The following is an 18,031-nucleotide window of genomic DNA, read 5'->3' as shown; positions in this document are numbered from 1 at the left end:
CCGAAATTGTTGGGGAAAAATTTTTTTTTTTCCCCCACAATTTCGGTAATCCCAGTTCTTTTTTTTTTATTTTTTTATTTTTTTTACATTTACGGCAACGCTATTGCCGAAATAGGGGGAAATTATTTAATTTTTCCTTAATTTCGGCAGTGCCATTGCTGAAATTGTGGGAAAGAAAGGAAAAAAGGATTACGGCAATAGCGTTGCCGTAAATATGAGAAAAAAGAAAAGAAAAGAAAAGTACAAAAGGATTAAAAATAAAAAGGAGAGAAAACGGCAATTGGATTGCCGAAAATGTGGGAAAAAATAATTTCCCAATTTCGGCAGTGCCATTGCTGAAATTGTGGGAAAAAAAAAGAAGAAAAATTGTGGTAATGGTATTGTCGAAATAGGGGGAAAAAATTTGTGACAAATTAATTGTGGCAATGGTATTGTCGAAATAGGAAAAAAAATTTTGTGACAATCTAATTGCCGAAAATGTGAGAAAAAAAGAATTGTGGCAATGGTATTGCCGAAATAGAGGAGAGAGATATAAAAAAAGTACGCATATTATTCTTTCAATATATTTTTGACTGAACCAGCTTGGTTTGTCACGTTCTTTTAGAAATAGATAAGGATAAGGATAGATTCAAGTACACTTTTTCTAAAGTGCACGCTGTAAACAAAAACAAAAAAAAAAAGTACATAGATTCTTATAGAACGAAAAAATGACTGATGTGCACGCTGTAAACAAAAAAAACAAAGAAAGTACGGATTCTTACCATAGAAAAGAAAAAATGATTGATGTGCACACTATAAACCAAAAAAAGTAAAGAAAGTACCTAGATTCTTACAATATAGAAGAAAAAAATTATTGATGTGTACACAGTAAACCAAAAAAGCAAAGAAAGTACATATATTCTTACACTACGGAAAAAAAAATGATTGATGTGCACGCTTTAAAAAAAAAAACAAAGAAAGTACATAGATTCTTACAGTGGACTTTCCTTCGTTGTAAACAAAAAAAAGCAAAGAAAGTAAACCAAAAAAGACAAAGATTCAATCAACCAATCACCTCAACTCCTCATCTCATTTGATTTTTATTCTCTGCAGAAAATATATTTTGCCACACGTAAATCTTTAACGTGATTCTTTTTTGTCTACTCCTCATCTCATCTCACCTCATCTCCATTCTTTTTTGTCTGCTCCTCGTCTCATCTGACTTATATTCTCTGCAGAAAATAAATGTTACCACGCCTAAATCTTTCTTTTTTGTCTTTTTATTATTCAATTGGTAATAAAAGAGAAGATAAGTGCGAAGTAGAATTGCATCTCATCACAATTCCTCAGGCTGCAAAGTTATTCTTTTACTTTGTTTCAGTGTGCCACAACTAAGGATTGTAAGGTTTTTGTTAATGTAAGTTTTTTTGCTTTGCTTATTAACTTATAGCTCTAGAAATTAACAAATTTATTATTATTGTATAAACATGTGCTTTGTAAATATTAGAAGCATTAACATTGTAAAATATTATGTATTGTTGTAATTGTAATTAATATTATTTGTATGCCTATGATTATGATAATTGTTGGTGTTGTTGTTGTTGTTCTTGTTGCTCTTGTTATTCAAATTTTAGATTAATGAATTATTTTTTATGGTTATCTGATTGTGTGTTTTTTTTTTTTTTTTGCAAGTATCACTCTATAATTCTCACTCTTTTAGTTGGCATCACAATTGTGGTAAGCATCTCAATTATAGTTAATACTAATTATTGTGTGTATGATTATTTTTGCTAAAACTATTAATATTATTATTATTATTATTATTATTAAAAATTTTGCTTCATAAATCCTTTATTTGAGTTTCTTTCAATTTTGTTGTAGATATATTTGAAATGGAGCAACAATACCACATCTCTAATGATGCAATGGAAGGCAATGTACGTTGCAAGATCCAAATTTATTAATGTCCTAATAATATATACAATTATTCAATTTACATGAAAATAATTTATACATTAGCAATATAACATTGTATATTTTTTTTTAAACAAAAATTCAGGTTTCCACCTTACGAGTGCGACCTCAATCGTTTGCACCCCTCCCGCAGTTAGGCGAGCGTATCGCCCCATATTTGCATCAATGTAGATTATACCGTGTTACCCGCCTACCACATATGGATATTGATTAGAGTCTTATCACTTCTTTGGTAGAGAGATGGCAATGTAGCACCCATACATTTCACCTACCTAATTGTGAAATGACTATAACTCTACAGGATATAGCAATCCTTACAGGATTGCCTATTGATGGCAATGCAGTGTGCGAGCCAATAAATTTGACTTGGAGTACAGAATGTCGTAATTTACTTGGGGTGACACCACCTGAAACAGCATTGAAATTTGGTGGCCTTAAAATAACATGGGTAAGGGATACATTCTCAAACCTACCAGAGGGTGCCAATGCTATAACAACCCAACAGCATGCTAGGGCATACATGTTTCAGGTTTTGGATTTACTATTTGGAAATAAGAGCCAAAGTAGATTGCATTGCTGCTTTCTCAAGCTGTTAGACGACTTTGGTGTAGCTGGGGAATATAGCTGGGGTAGTGCTACACTAGCTTACCTTTATAAAGAGCTGTGTACTGCTGCTATTAAAAAAAGCATGGAGATTGCAGGTCCTGTTTTCATATTACAATTATGGGCGTGGGAGCATCTTCCATATCTGACCCCAATTCCAATAAATCCAACAAATTTAAATGGCGACGACCCATACGGTTGTAGGTATAATATTTACTTTTTATTTCTATACAATTTTGTAATCCTTGATACTTCCAAACCCTAAATATTGTATGACAATCATTAATTGTGTATAGGTGGGATACCAAAAGAACATTCACTCATACACCAACGCATGTTTTGCGTTCATACCGTTCTAATCACGATACACATAATAATAAACATGTAATATATCACAATGCATCAATGGTTAATTTACTAGTTATATTATTGTCTTGATTGATTATAACATAGTTATTGTAATTGGAATTGCAGGTTGTTTGGACACCATACGATAACTATATGCATCCATGGTGTCTTGCAGAAAGAAATATATGGACTACAACAGCGCCATTGCTGTGCTTCCAAATTGTAGAGTATTACCACCCAGAAAGAGTCATGCAACAGTTTGGGTTGTTGCAAAGATGTCCAAGGTAGCCTACAGACAATTTGGATAAATCTGTGCATTGTGTAAAGTTGACAGGAAAGTCCACTGTCAATTGGAGAAGGCAGCATGACCAATACTACGAGCGTTGGAATATGCGAGCTGAACTTCTAGTTGGAGATGACCATTTTGATTCAAGTGTGGACTACGCAACATGGTACCAGCAAAATGGTCACCTATTCACAACACCAGAGGCGGCTGCCCATATATACCAGGTTATTACTTTAGCTTTTTCGATAATACTGCACTAATATTGATAACAAGTTATTTACACATCCAAATACTGCACTAATATTGATAACAAATTATTATTTTCACTTTTTCAATATTACTGCACTAATAAATGTTATTTTCCTTTTTCTGCGGCAGCAAACTGAGGTCAATAAAATGTTAAATTTAGCTGTTGCAAATCAACAGAGGAATGATCTCATAGCACAGCAAGTCCTTCCACCAATAGTAGAGGGCCTTACTCGACTGAAGTTATCAATGGAAGCAAATATTTCCTCCGTCCCTACTGAAAGGGTGACAAACTTCGAGCGACGACAAAGGCGCCAAGGAAGACAGCCGCAAACCTATACTGAAACCCACTCATCTACCTCTGCACAACGTGGACAATGCCGAAATGATGATGCCGGACCATCCACCTCCGCACAACACAATATGTACAGCTCTACCCAAGCTGGGCCATCAACATTTGCTGGTAATGAGCCAACCACCTTCAGTGAGTATAATCCAATTAATGTCAACGAGTATTGCATGAATTTATATCAACAAATTGGGTCATCCACTTCCATAGGACAAGGATTTGAGGGTTTGTTTAGCTATGACCAGTATCCCCAACCTAATTCAACACCTCCCTCCTATCACCCATCGCCACCTCCATCTTATGCTGGGCAATACAATTATGGCCAAGATAGCCAGTACAACTATGATTTCTGCACACCACAACCTTCCCAACCACCCCCTCATGTTGGTGATTTTTGTACACCACAAAATACATGGGTATGTGCTCCAAACTCCGAAGAAGAGGCCTCTGTAACAGACTCTGAGGAAGATGCCTCAAATGAGGATAGTGGGGAAGATGCAGAAGATACCCAAGAGATGGAGGTGTCTTCAGATAATGAAGATGATGACTATGGTAATTATCAAACGGAGGTTGATATTAGAACACAGCCGAGGCGCATGGGGAGAAGTCCTGTGCAAGCACGAAGGTACCCACAACGAGAAAATAGGCATCCTCCATGTTGTGGAACGCAACAAAAATTGAATGTACCTCATCGTCGCAATCACTAGTCAATGTAAAATGACTGTTTATTAAAAATGATCCAAAATAAGTATTATCATTATTTATGCATCATTGTAGCAAAAAATATTATGCCTAAATAGTATACATAGCACATTATACTACTAACCGTAAGACCTTTGTGAAAACAAGAAATGTGTACATTTTTCCTTTGGTAAATCTTTTTTCCTTTGCATGATGGCTACTGTGGTGTACATTTTTATTTTCATTCTCCACAGCCTCTCTTCCAAACTCTCGTAAAAGTGTCAAAGACAAAAAAAAGTACATAGATTCTTATTCTCCACAGCCTCTCGTACATTGATTCTTATTCTAAAGTGCACGCTGTAAACAAAAACAAAAAAAAAGTACATAGATTCTTATAGAAGAAAAAAATTGACTGATGTGCACGTTGTAAACAAAAAAAAAAAAAACAAAAAAACAAAAAAACAAAAAAGAAAGTAACAGATCTTACAATAGAAAAGAAAATGATTGATATGCACCTAATAAACCAATAAAAAAAAGCAAAGAAAGTATATAGATTCTTACAATATAGAATAAAAAAATGATTGATGTGCATACTGTAAACAACAATAAAGTATATAGATTCATACAATACCAAAAAAAAAAATGATTGATGTGTACACTGTAAACCCAAAAAAGCAAACAAAGTACATAGATTTTTACAATATAGAAGAAAAAAATTGATTGATGTGCACGCTGTTAACAAAAAAAAAAAGTAAAGAAAGTACATAGATTCTTACGTGCACGCTGTGAACAAAAAAAGCAAAGAAAGTAAAAAAAATAAAACAAAAGGTCAATCAACCAATCACTTCAACTCCTTATCTCATCTGGTTTGTGGCAATGGCATTGCCGAAATAGAGGAGAGAGATATAAAAAAAAAAAGTACGCATATGAAAAAAAGTACCCTATAAGGATAGATTCAAGTACAATGACATTGCAAAGATTCTTTTCAGTATTTTTGACATTGCAGAGATTCTTTCAGTATTTTTTTGTTGCCGAAATAGTGGAGAGAGATTGATAAAAAAGTACACATATAAAAAAAAGTACCCTATAAGGATAGATTCAAGTACAATGGCATTGCAGTGGCATTGCAGAGATTCTTTCAGTATTTGTGACATTGCAGAGATTCTTTCAGTACTTTTTTGACCGAAGGAGTTTTGTTTGTCATGTTCTTTTATGGTAAAAGTACCCTATAATGTCACTGAATTTAACTGATATGAAACTTGCATCCTATTTAAACAGTACTAATGTCACTGAAATTTCCACCGTTCTTATTTTCTACTCTTTTTCCCCTATAAATTCCATCAACCTTCTTCTCCACTCTTGTTCCCCTCATAATTTTACCAATCATTTTCAAATCATGCGTGCCATATATTCTACAAACAACTATAAGTAACAACACTTGCAAATATCTATCCGTTCGTTATCTCTTAGAAGGTGAGTTATATTTCTTAAGTAGTTACTTTTCTTTTATAATATTCATGTTGATATGTTTTAGGGGCATAGCTAAGCATGGAAATCTTTTTTTTGTTAAATTATTTGTTCATGCAAATCTTGTTTCTGTATTATGTGTTTTGCAACATGAACTGATTTGTATGATATGTTTTAAATTATTTATCCATGAATTCTTGCCTAAATTTCAAAATTGACGTATATTTCCTTAAAGAAATACTTAGTTTGTTAGCCTATAATATACACATATGTTTAATACTATTATTATCAGTGAATATTTTTAATGGATTACCTTCTTGTATTGCATTGTAATGGTTGTGTTGTGTTAATTTATTAATACTATTATTATGCTTTACTGTAGATGGCAGAAAAGTTGTTCATTTTTCTCATCCATTCCGGTGGAATAATTAAACATGGAGAAAATGGGGTTTATTACGAAGGGCCACCTCCTTCTATGCTTCCATTAAGCCGGGATGTTACATTTGAAGATTTATGTGATAAAGTAGCATCCACGCTTCATATAAACAGAGAAGATTCAAAATTGACTATTTGGTATAGATTTCCATTTCAATGTCATCCACATCCTGTGACTTACCAGTAAGTTTTGGTAGCAGATGATAATGGTGTCAATGCAATATTCGATATGTTAGACCGTCAATATGGATTTGTAGGTGCAGAGTTATACGTGGGTGTAGAGCCTATAAGAAGCCACCGAGATGTTTTCCCCATTCGATATGCCAACGAAGGACCGAGTGCATCGTTTAACTATTCACATGGCGGGCACTTCCATGATCCATATGCCACTCATATTGGTCATTATTCTCAAGATGCGGCTCATTCTCCAATCAACATTGGCGGTGCTAACTATCATTCTCCATATACCCATGTTGCAACTGAGGACCAACATGTTCCTTCTCGGCCAATTTCCAACAGTGATGCTGACTATGATAATCCAACTGAGCATGTCACACAAGAGACTGCTTGTTTTGAGTTTGAAGCTCAGTATGACCAAACCGCCTCTCAAAGAGCTGCTAATGATCCTAATGATACACATCGCATAGCTGCTACTACTGAAAATGCGGTCCATACATTATCAGAAAGGATGCGGACTATGGATAGTGATGACCAACTTGATGACGATGAGGTCCTTGATGATATTGGAGATGAACAGGAGCCTCCAAATGAAGGTAATCATGAAAGCAGTCCAACTATGGGAGTCCATCAACCTTCATCACTAAGCTTTTCACAGAACACGTGGGATAATATAATTGATCTAACCCCACCATTTGAAAAGCCCACTCAGAGTATTTGGGACCCTACCCAAGAGTTTTATGTGGGCTTGCTTTTTGCCGATAAGGATGAACTACAAGCTGCTGTTAAACACTATCACATCAAAAGGAACCAAACATTTTGTGTAAGAGAGTCAGATCCAGAATGTTGGTCTGTAAGGTGCAAAAATTGTTCTTGGCGTCTTCGAGCATGCTTCCGGGCTACATATGGGTTGTTTGAGGTTAGGAAGTACAATGGTCCACACACATGTACAGAGTCTACGCTCACACAAGATCACGAGCAATTAGACACCCATGTTATTGAGAAAGAGTTGAGGGATGTTGTCAAAAATGATCCAACCATAAAGATTGCTTCACTTCAACAGACTCTTTACAATAAGTACCAATACAGGCCTTCTTATTTCAAGGTGTGGGAGGCAAAAGAGAAAGCAATTGGTAGAGCGTTTGGTGATTGGGACAAATCTTACCAATTATTGCCAAAATGATTGAAAGCTTTGACTGATTCAAACCCGGACAGCAGGGTTATTTGGAGAACAATACCTACTACTATGCCAGGTTGTGCGATATTCGAGAGAGTGTTCTGGGCTTTTGGTCCATCAATTGAAGGTTTTCAACATTGTAGGCCAGTGATTAGTATAGATGGAACTTTCCTATATGGTAAGTATAAAGGTACGTTACTGATTGCATCAACTTGGGATGGTGACAACAGACTTTTTCCACTTGCCTTTGCCATTGTGGAGAAGGAAACTGATGATAGCTGGTATTGGTTTTTGCGTTGTATTCAGATTAATGTCACTAATCGAGAAGGGTTATGTGTCATATCTGATCGTCATCCTGGTATAATGGCAGCGATACGGACTATATGTCAATCGACACGTTGGTATCATCGTTTTTGCCTTCGCCATGTGGCTAGCAATTCCAATCAACAAATTGGGAATAAAAACTTGAAGGCTATGGTAATGTGGGCAGGCATGGAGAATCAGTTACGAAAGTATCAAATCACCAGGGATAGAATTACTCAATTAAGTGCAGATGGTGAGAAGTATTTAAGGGAAATGCCGGTGGAAAAGTGGACGTTAGCATACGATGGTGGACATCGTTATGGGGCAATGACCACAAACTTGTTTGAAAGCTTCAATGGAATTCTAAAGAGTGCTAGAAATCTGCCCATAACTGCATTAGTTGAACTTACATACTATCGTTGTGTCGCCTACTTTGCCGATCGGTATACTAAGGCATGTGCAGAGGTTACTGCCGGTGAACGCATTACGGCCTATGCAAAGAATAAATTCAATAAATGGGAAAAAAATGCACCAAAGCATTCAGTTACCATGTTCAGTCATGAAGATGGTCTGTTTGAAGTCAGAACACCAATAAACCCTAACTCTGCATATAGGGGTAATCATCGTCATGAGGTAAATTTGAGGCAGAACACTTGTAGTTGTCAAAAATGGCAGGTTTATAAGATTACGTGCTCACATGTCATTGCTGTGTGTAAATATCAAGGCATCTCTGCAATGCGATATATCGACCGTTGCTACCATTTGGAAGAACAAGTTGCTTGTTATGCACCTAGATTTCGCATAGTTCCGGACAGTGTACATTGGAATGAGCCTAATTTCCCGGTCTTGTATCCTAATGTCAAGCTGCGCCGTGAAAAAGGTCGACCAAGAACAACTCGGCTTCGAAATGAAATGGACGAAGGGGCAGAGCATCAACCAAGGCCATTGTGCAGTCTTTATAGGCAAGAAGGCCATAATAGAAGAACATGCCCCACTCGAACTGTGGCTGGCTCCACTAGTGGCTAAACTGAATGACCCAACATAAGTATTCAATCTACTTCAGTGGATTGGTTGGACTGTTGTTTTTTTTTTTTTTTAATTATGTTTTTAGGAGTTGGACCATATTGTTAGTTTGTATTATTTGAAAGAACATGGTACTAATTCCATATGCTATGATGTTTTCTAGCACTGCAAGTTAGATTTGGGTGTACGTTTATTTATTTTGTGTCTGTGTGTGTCTATATATATATTGTGCATTATAGTTTAGGGTTTCAATAACACCTTATAGTGTGCACATCAATATATATTGTGCACATCAAAAATCTGTATACTTTCTTTGTTTTTTTTGTTTACAGCGTGCACATTAGTCATTTTTTCCTTCTATACGGATCTATGTACTTCCCTTCTCTTTTATTACCAATTGAACAATAAAAAGACAAAAAAGAAAGATTTAGATGTGATAAAATTTATTTTCTGCAGAGAATATAAGTCAGATGAGACGAGGAGCAGACAAAAAAGAATGGAGATGAGGTGAGATGAGATGAGGAGTAGACAAAAAAGAATCACGTTAAAGATTTACGTGTGGCAAAATATATTTTCTGCAGAGAATAAAAATCAAATGAGATGAGGAGTTGAGGTGATTGGTTGATTGAATCTTTGTCTTTTTTGGTTTACTTTCTTTACTTTTTTTTGTTTACAACGAAGGAAAGTCCACTGTAAGAATCTATGTACTTTCTTTGTTTTTTTTTTTAAAGCGTGCACATCAATCATTTTTTTTTCCGTAGTGTAAGAATATATGTACTTTCTTTGCTTTTTTGGTTTACTGTGTACACATCAATAATTTTTTTCTTCTATATTGTAAGAATCTAGGTACTTTCTTTACTTTTTTTGGTTTATAGTGTGCACATCAATCATTTTTTCTTTTCTATGGTAAGAATCCGTACTTTCTTTGTTTTTTTTGTTTACAGCGTGCACATCAGTCATTTTTTCGTTCTATAAGAATCTATGTACTTTTTTTTTTTTGTTTTTGTTTACAGCGTGCACTTTAGAAAAAGTGTACTTGAATCTATCCTTATCTATTTCTAAAAGAACGTGACAAACCAAACTGGTTCAGTCAAAAATATATTGAAAGAATAATATGCGTACTTTTTTTATATCTCTCTCCTCTATTTCGGCAATACCATTGCCACAATTCTTTTTTTCTCACATTTTCGGCAATTAGATTGTCACAAATTTTTTTTCCTATTTCGACAAAACCATTGCCACAATTAATTTGTCACAAATTTTTTCCCCCTATTTCGACAATACCATTACCACAATTTTTCTTCTTTTTTTTTTTCCCACAATTTCAGCAATGGCACTGTCGAAATTGGGAAATTATTTTTTCCCACATTTTCGGCAATCCAATTGCCGTTTTCTCTCCTTTTTATTTTTAATCCTTTTGTACTTTTTTTTTTCTCATATTTACGGCAACGCTATTGCCGTAATCCTTTTTTCCTTTCTTTTTTCCTCTTTATTTTTAATTTAAGACAATGGTAATGCCGAAATGGGAAACTGTTTCCCCATCAAGTTTCCCCTATTTCGCAATCCCGTTGCCGTAATTTTTTTATTTTTTTTTAATTTTTTTTCATTACATTTACGGCAATGCTATTGCCGAAATAGGGGGAAAACAATTTCACCCCTATTTCGGCAAATCCTTGCATAATTGCTTTTCTCTTCTTTCTTTTTTTTTTTTTTTTTACCATTTACGGCAATGACCATTCCGCAATCCATTTCTCTTTTTTTTTTTTTTTTTTTTTTTTTTTACCATTACCGGCAATCCGTTACCGTAATTCCTTTTCTTTTTCTTTTTTTCGATTTTTTTTTTTTCTACCATTTCGTCAATGGAATTGCCGAAATTTCTTTTCCTATTTCGGAAATCTCATTGCCATAATCCTTCTCTCTTTTGTTTTCTCACATTTTCGGCAATCCCATTGTCACAATTGCTAAAAAAAATTTTATTACCCTATTTCGGCAATGGTATTTCCAATTTTTTTTCTCCCTATTTCGGCAATGCAATTGCCTCAAATAGTTTATCACTTTTATTTTTCTCCCTATTTCGGCAATGGTATTGCCACAAATTTTTTTTTCCTATTTCGACAATGTCATTGCCACAATTAGTTGTCACAAATTTTTTTAACTAATAATAACTAATTATATGTGATTTATTGTGAAAATATTGTGGACATGACACCTGTGGAAAAATATAAAAAAAAAAATTTTCCTCCACAATTTCGGCATTGGCATTACCGAAATTGTGGGGGAAAAAAAAAAATTTTCCCCCACAATTTCGGCAATGGCATTACCGAAATTGTGGGAAAAAAAAAAAAAAAAATTTCCCCCAACAATTTCGGCAATGGCATTACCGAAATTGTGGGAAAAAAAAAAAAAAAAATTTTCCCCCAACAATTTCGGCAATGGCATTACTGAAATTGTTGGGAAAAAAAAAATTTTCCCCCACAATTTCGGCAATGGCATTACCGAAATTGTGGGGGAAAAATTTTTTTTTTTTCCACATTTTCGGCAATCCCATTGCTGTTTTCTCTTTTTTATTTATTTATTTATTTATTTACATTTACGGCAACGCTATTGCCGAAATAGGGGGAAATTATTTAATTTTTTCTCAATTTCGGCAATCCCATTGCTGTTTTCTCTTTTTATTTATTTATTTACATTTACGGCAACGCTATTGCCGAAATAGGGGAAATTATTTTTTCAAATTTTTCCCCAATTTCTTTTTATTTATTTATTTATTTATTTATTTACATTTACGGCAACGCTATTGCTGAAATAGATATTTCCTCCTATTACTTCAATCCCATTGTCGTAATCCTTTTCTCTTTTTCTTTTTTTTTTTCTTTTTTTATTTTTTATTTTTTATTTACATTTACGGCAATGGTATTGCCGAAACAGGGGAAATTTTTTTTTCCTATTTCGGCAATCCCGTTGCCGTAATCCTTTTCTCCTTTTTTTTTCTTTTTTTTACATTTTCGGCAATGCTATTGCCGTAATCCAAATAGGGAAAAAAAATTTCCCCAATTCTTTCTTTTTTTTTCCCACAATTTCGTCAATGGCATTACCGAAATTGTGGGGGGAAAAAAAAAATTTTCCCCAACAATTTCGGCAATGGTTATTCTCTCTCCTCTCTCCTACTTTTTTGTTATTCTCTCTCCTCTCTCCTGCTTTCTGGTTGAATTTCGGTATCCTTATTCTCTCTCCTGTTTTTTTGGCTAAATTTCGACAACGCCATTGCCGAAATTCAGTCTCTCTCCTCAGTTTCCCAATTAACTTCGAACAGTAGCTATAACGCAAATTAACTTTAAATTTTACAATTTTAACCCAAAAGACTCAATTGAGTAATTTTTTCGAGTGTTGGTAAATTCTATTAACATGTATTGTTTACGTCAAATGAGCATTTGGTTGAAGTTGAGAGCAAATTACCAAAAGCAAAAAGGATATAAAATAAAAATAATGGGTCTCTCTTTCTTCTTTTTTAGAGTGATGCCATTATCGAATTAATTAATGAATGTCACTCGCAAGAAAAAATAATCAAATAAATATGTTCATACATAAGGAAAATATTTTACTAGAGAGGTCTTGTACGCTTTTGCAATGGAAAGGAACTAAAATTGAATTACAAAAGTGATCGAGAGAAGCACTACATTCACAATATTTTCACAACATGACTTTCATAACAGATTTTCGGTGGCAAGTTATTATTAGTTTTAATTTATATCCACCACTGAGATTATTTTTTTACCCCCAAATAATAGCAAATAATAAGTTGCCACTTAGGATTTGTTATGAAAATATTATGAACTTAACATTTCTCAAGTCATCTAAAACTTTTTCTTATCAATCATATTCTCCTATGTAATTTAAAAAAATCAAATCAGAACACATCCAATTTATGAATAATGTACCCATCCAAAAATATTCAAGCTCACCCTGTTTTTTCCACCTTGCTATAGCCTAGATAGAGGCATTGAAAAAACACCCCCAAAAAAAAAAAAAATTCACCACCTTTACCGTTCAACTTAGTTGCGTCCCATCACAATATAAATAGCAAAAGGCATTTAGTGATTTTTTTCCGTGAATTTTTACGTGCCTCTAAACTATTTACCAATTCAATTTACTTATAGTGAAAATGGCAATCAACAATTTGAGAAAGCATTTGTAAGACAAGCAGATAGAGATACAAAGATATAATTTAGACCCTGGAAGAGGCAAACCTAAAAAAGGCAACGCCAATTGCTCGTTCACTACTAAATCAATCAATCTAAACCCAAAACAATAATAAGAGGAACAAAACCTCATTGCTCTATCTCTACCTTAAAGCAACTGAAACCTGGAAAAAAACTCTAAACATTAAGCCATGAACATGAAATTGAACCCACCTTAACTCAGACCTCGCAAGTTTAAATGCGCATCTCACTGATCTTATCTTAATAGCAAGACGATAAGATCTTACAAACCAAGCTGTGAATAGGATTCTACAGAACATGACATGTTAGAGTATATATGCAGCATAATATGAAGCATCTTTATCAGGAGGGAGAGACTGACTGATAAAAAGGACTTGTAGAACAATCCCTGAAGAAAGAAATGGAAGCATGAAAGCTAAGTAATCTTTAATGCATGCAATCTTATACCGTACCGTTAAGGGCATGAACAATGTATTTACGTGCCTTTCTATCACATAAAACCACTTTTGATGGTTAGTTAATTGCATGGAAGGTCATTACAGAATTAAGGACTTACATAGATCATATTCTAAAAAACAAAAATCAACAATAATGTTAAAACTTACATGACACCCCCCAAACATAGTACAATATTCAAATTTTAATTTCAAAAAAAAAAAAAAAAAAAAAAACTCTTAAACTACATTTTGAATCTTAAATTTGATATCTACACTTAAACTTTATCTCAATTTAATTAGTTAGTTGTAAGATTTGATTATTAGCCAAAGTGTAATGCCCTCCTTTTACATCCAGCGATAAGTCAACCAAATGTGTGAACTAAGATCGATGAGACAACTAACTAAATTGGTGCAAGATACACACAAAGCACCACTAACGTGAGCTCACAATGCACACAACAAAATCCTCCACACTCATAATTGTTTTTTGAAACTTCCATTCAAAACATGGCAACAATAACATTATTGTTCTTGCTAATGTTTATGTTTATAATGTTCTATTCGTGTTATACTGATATATACAAATTCTTATCATATATTCATAATCCTCATAAATTTCTTAACTGTGCATAAAAAAACCAATTGAATTTATTAGGCTGTCAGTTTGAAAAACATTTATTAGGCTATTTATACAGAACAATACATATTAGAAAAAAAAAAAAAAAACATTTAAGTACACTAATAGTGGATGCATAAGACATTTTACAAAATTTAATTTACTTTTGTGATTATGTATAATAATATACACATTCAATTATAAAGAAAAAGAAAAGAAAAAAAAAACACATGCTATAAACAAGAACAGTAACAGATAGACAAAGTTTATGTACAAACTGGTTATGAGAAACAATTCCTCCAAACCGCTAGGTAGAATTCTATTAATTAGATAGGTTTTCTTGTCATGTGAATGACATAAATCTCAATTTTTTTTTCTATTAAATTTTTATTATTTTTGTTGTCAGTCATATCTGTTGAATGTGACTTACACCATTGGACTAATTATTTTCATTCTTGGTTTTGAATTGAATCTAGACCACTACAAAACCATGCATAATCATTTTTTTATCTTACAAATTGTTCTCCTACAAATTTCTATTGCTGCAGCACACCATGATATATGTTTATTTTTTCCCAGTCTATTTATTTCTTAATTTTTTCTGAGGAAATATTTATTTCTTAATTATGTGGTGATGAGTTGTGAATGTCATGTATCAATTAATGTAATTCAAGAATTCTTTCCACTCTTTGGGTATTTTATCGTAAATTACTAATTCAAGTTTAGCAAATTTATGGCGTACAATAACAATAGGCTTTTGGTTTCCACTGGGAAGGAAAGAAATATAACTCGAACTGCTATCTTCATTGTAGTCCCCCGATTGGTATTGCTATAATACATGTCATTAGTATTTGCATCCTTTTAGCATATGAAATCAATTGGCTGGCTGATTTGCCATGATAGTTTCTAGATAAATGTGTAACAACTATTCCTAAAAACACATATACTTGAAAGTAATATATAATTATATAATACTGAATATAATATTGGATAGCTCACATGGACCCACTCCCATAAATATTATATTATACACACACATTATAAAATCCATGTCGGACTAATGGACTAATTTAAAGTATCTTCAATTGGGCATGTTAGGAAGTAATTTCTCATTAGTAATTCAATGGTTTTTGTAATTGACTACATAGAGTTAACTTAATATTTATTTGTCATATAATTTTTAAAAACTTAGTACAAATCACCCAAGTGTATGGCCATGTGTGACTTAAGACACACTCCTACAACATACACTCATCACTATAAAACATCACAAAAAATAATAATAGAATTTTAAAATATTGCAATCAACTAACATAGACATAGACAAAAACAGAAACATAAACATTAGCATTAATATAATTTTTTTTTTATTCGAACACAAAGAGAAATGTATATGAAAAAAATTTATGTTAATTAGCGAATTTATTAAATTGTTTACACATTTTATTCCTTTATTTTTCGTATATAAATTGATTTAAAACTATACGTGCGAGAGATGGTTAATTCATATGTTTATAGTATAAAAATAAGGAAAAAATGCTCAAACACTCCTGAACTTTTAACTTCTGGCCAAAACACCCTTGAACTTTTATATCGGCTAATTTACCCATAAACTGAAATCAAACCATCTATTAATTTAGAATTAGAAAACGAACGGGTAACTCACGTGAGAGACCACATGAGAATAAAAATTAGCGAACGTCCAGGGAGAGAGAAAGCTAGCTTTAGAGAGAGACGATCAAACAAGAATTCCAGAACCACCATCGTCAACCTTCTCTCCTGTGCTGGAGTCTTTGTCCCTCAGTCGTCTTGCCATTGGTATTCTTTTTTTCTTTTCTTTTTTTTTCCTGTTCTCTGTTTTTCCAATCCTCCATGTGCAAGTTTCTATTGCAATTTTTTGGTTTTGGTTTACTTTTTGGGCTTAACCAATGTATAAAGCTTGATAGACACTTACCTAAGTGTTTCAAGGTTTGTGGTGGATTGGGTAGAGTTGGTTGTGGTAAAATTCCCATTTGATCAAAAATGGTTTTGAGTGTGCTGTACAATTGTTTGATGAAATGCCTGAGAGAGAGAGATGACTAGGGCTTTAATCTGTTTTTCAATCCTCTATGTGTGAGTTTCTATTGAAATTTCTTGGTTGTTTTAATTTTTTGGGGTTGGGGTTTATGTGAGCTTGTTTGCAAAGGCCTCATCAATTACTTGTCCTGTCAATTGTATCAATATTGGTGAGCCTTGAATTTGGATATAAAACTTATTTCTATTAATCACTGGCACTTCTGATCCTTTGGCCACTTTAAATAATTAGATTTTGATATGAGACAATTTCAGATCAACATGAGCTCATTCATTTACTGTACAAAAAATGAAATCTTGCAGGGTTTTACGATGGGAAGGAAACAATGGAAATGAAAGTTTCTTCTTCCAATTATTTGAAGTTGATAATGTTGCCATTCCTAAACAAGAGATCTATTATTATTTTTCTTTGTCCTTTTTTTTCCTTCTTAATTTAAACCAAAAAAAAAAAGTTAGCTGAGTACCTCATGCAGTGCCATGCTATCCCTATTAAAGTTTGCAATGCAGTGGATAAGCTGATTAGGGACTTCCTTTACGGATCAATCCTCTGATGAAAAAAGAAGGTTTCATATGGTCAATTGGCTTCACATGGGAGGACTAGCCCAAATGAAATTCAGGAATCAAGCTATTCTAGCTAAGTTGTGTTGGAGGCTGGCTAATGAACAAGATGCTCCTTGGGCTAATATGCTGGCTAAGAAAGATCTGTCTGCTTCGAGATTGACTGAAGAAGGAAAAAAGCACCCATGCTCAAGGATTTGGGCTGCTTGCAAGAAAGGAGGTCCAGTGTATGTTAAAGGGTTGATGATCTATGAACAATGGTAGTTCTATCAAATTCTGGCAAGATTTCTGGCTTTCCTTGGGACCCATGAGAAATCTTATTGAAGGTCCTCTCTCAAGAGATGAGGAACAACTCACAGTGCAACAATGCTTTGATATGAGCATTGGTTAGAATTTACAAAACATGTCTTTCTACTTACCGGATCATATTATTAATTCAATTCATGCCACCCCTTTCTCTTGTGACCAGACTACAAAGCATTCGTTAGCCTGGGCTTTTTCGAAAGATGGCAGCTTCGCTCTCCAATCATCTTACTTATTGGCAAGAGATTCGAACCTATTTCACTTGGAGTCTTGATGAAGATAATGACTAATTTTTTTGTTTCTACTTACCGGATCATAATTTTTTTGTCTTGATAAAGATAACAACTATTTGTAAACACTCATTAATATTTCAATTTATTGCAGATTGGGACTCATTCATTTTTTGTGTAGTTATGCTATGATATGATATTATTCCCTTACAAATTTGAATTACTGATGACTAGATTTTCTTTTTCTTTTTTCTCTGGTTGTAAAAAATTGATTTTTTTTTTTTTTTTTGAATTATACCTCACACCCGTTATCAATGAATTACTCAATGTCTTTTAAGGACATTGTAGATCTACACTGGTTGAGACTACTAGTCAGATGCGTGGTTCAAGAAACACAACCAATGGTATTGACTAAATCATTTGTTAATTGTGAAAAGAATATGTTTCATAACTCAAAATAGTAGTAGGACAGGGCAAATTGTGAGACAGTTCCTCACAACAATGAAATCATCTATTGTGGGGATCAGGTAGTCCCGAGAATTCACA

General features: G+C 33.7%; 1 protein-coding gene and 1 long non-coding RNA gene across 2 annotated transcripts; both read left to right on the top strand.

The window, feature by feature from the left end:
- Positions 1–7,791: 7,791 nt before the first annotated feature.
- On the top strand, positions 7,792–9,051 carry LOC115990961. Its single transcript, XM_031114727.1, has one exon. The coding sequence runs from the start codon at positions 7,792–7,794 to the stop codon at positions 9,049–9,051; it is 1,260 nt and encodes a 419-aa protein (XP_030970587.1).
- A 6,881-nt stretch (positions 9,052–15,932) lies between these two features.
- On the top strand, positions 15,933–16,938 carry LOC115992135. Its single transcript, XR_004092428.1, has 2 exons — positions 15,933–16,139; positions 16,698–16,938. It is a non-coding gene; the product is annotated as an uncharacterized LOC115992135 (long non-coding RNA).
- The last annotated feature ends 1,093 nt before the right edge of the window (positions 16,939–18,031 follow it).

This window comes from Quercus lobata, chromosome 5 (genome assembly GCF_001633185.2).
Source record: "Quercus lobata isolate SW786 chromosome 5, ValleyOak3.0 Primary Assembly, whole genome shotgun sequence".
Classification (NCBI taxonomy): domain Eukaryota; kingdom Viridiplantae; phylum Streptophyta; class Magnoliopsida; order Fagales; family Fagaceae; genus Quercus; species Quercus lobata.
This window is presented reverse-complemented; position numbering and strand designations above follow the sequence as displayed.

Coding starts and splice junctions, on each gene's coding strand:
- LOC115990961 (XM_031114727.1), top strand. CDS start 7,792: ATGCCAGGTTGTGCGATATTCGAGAGAGTGTTCTGGGCTTTTGGTCCA.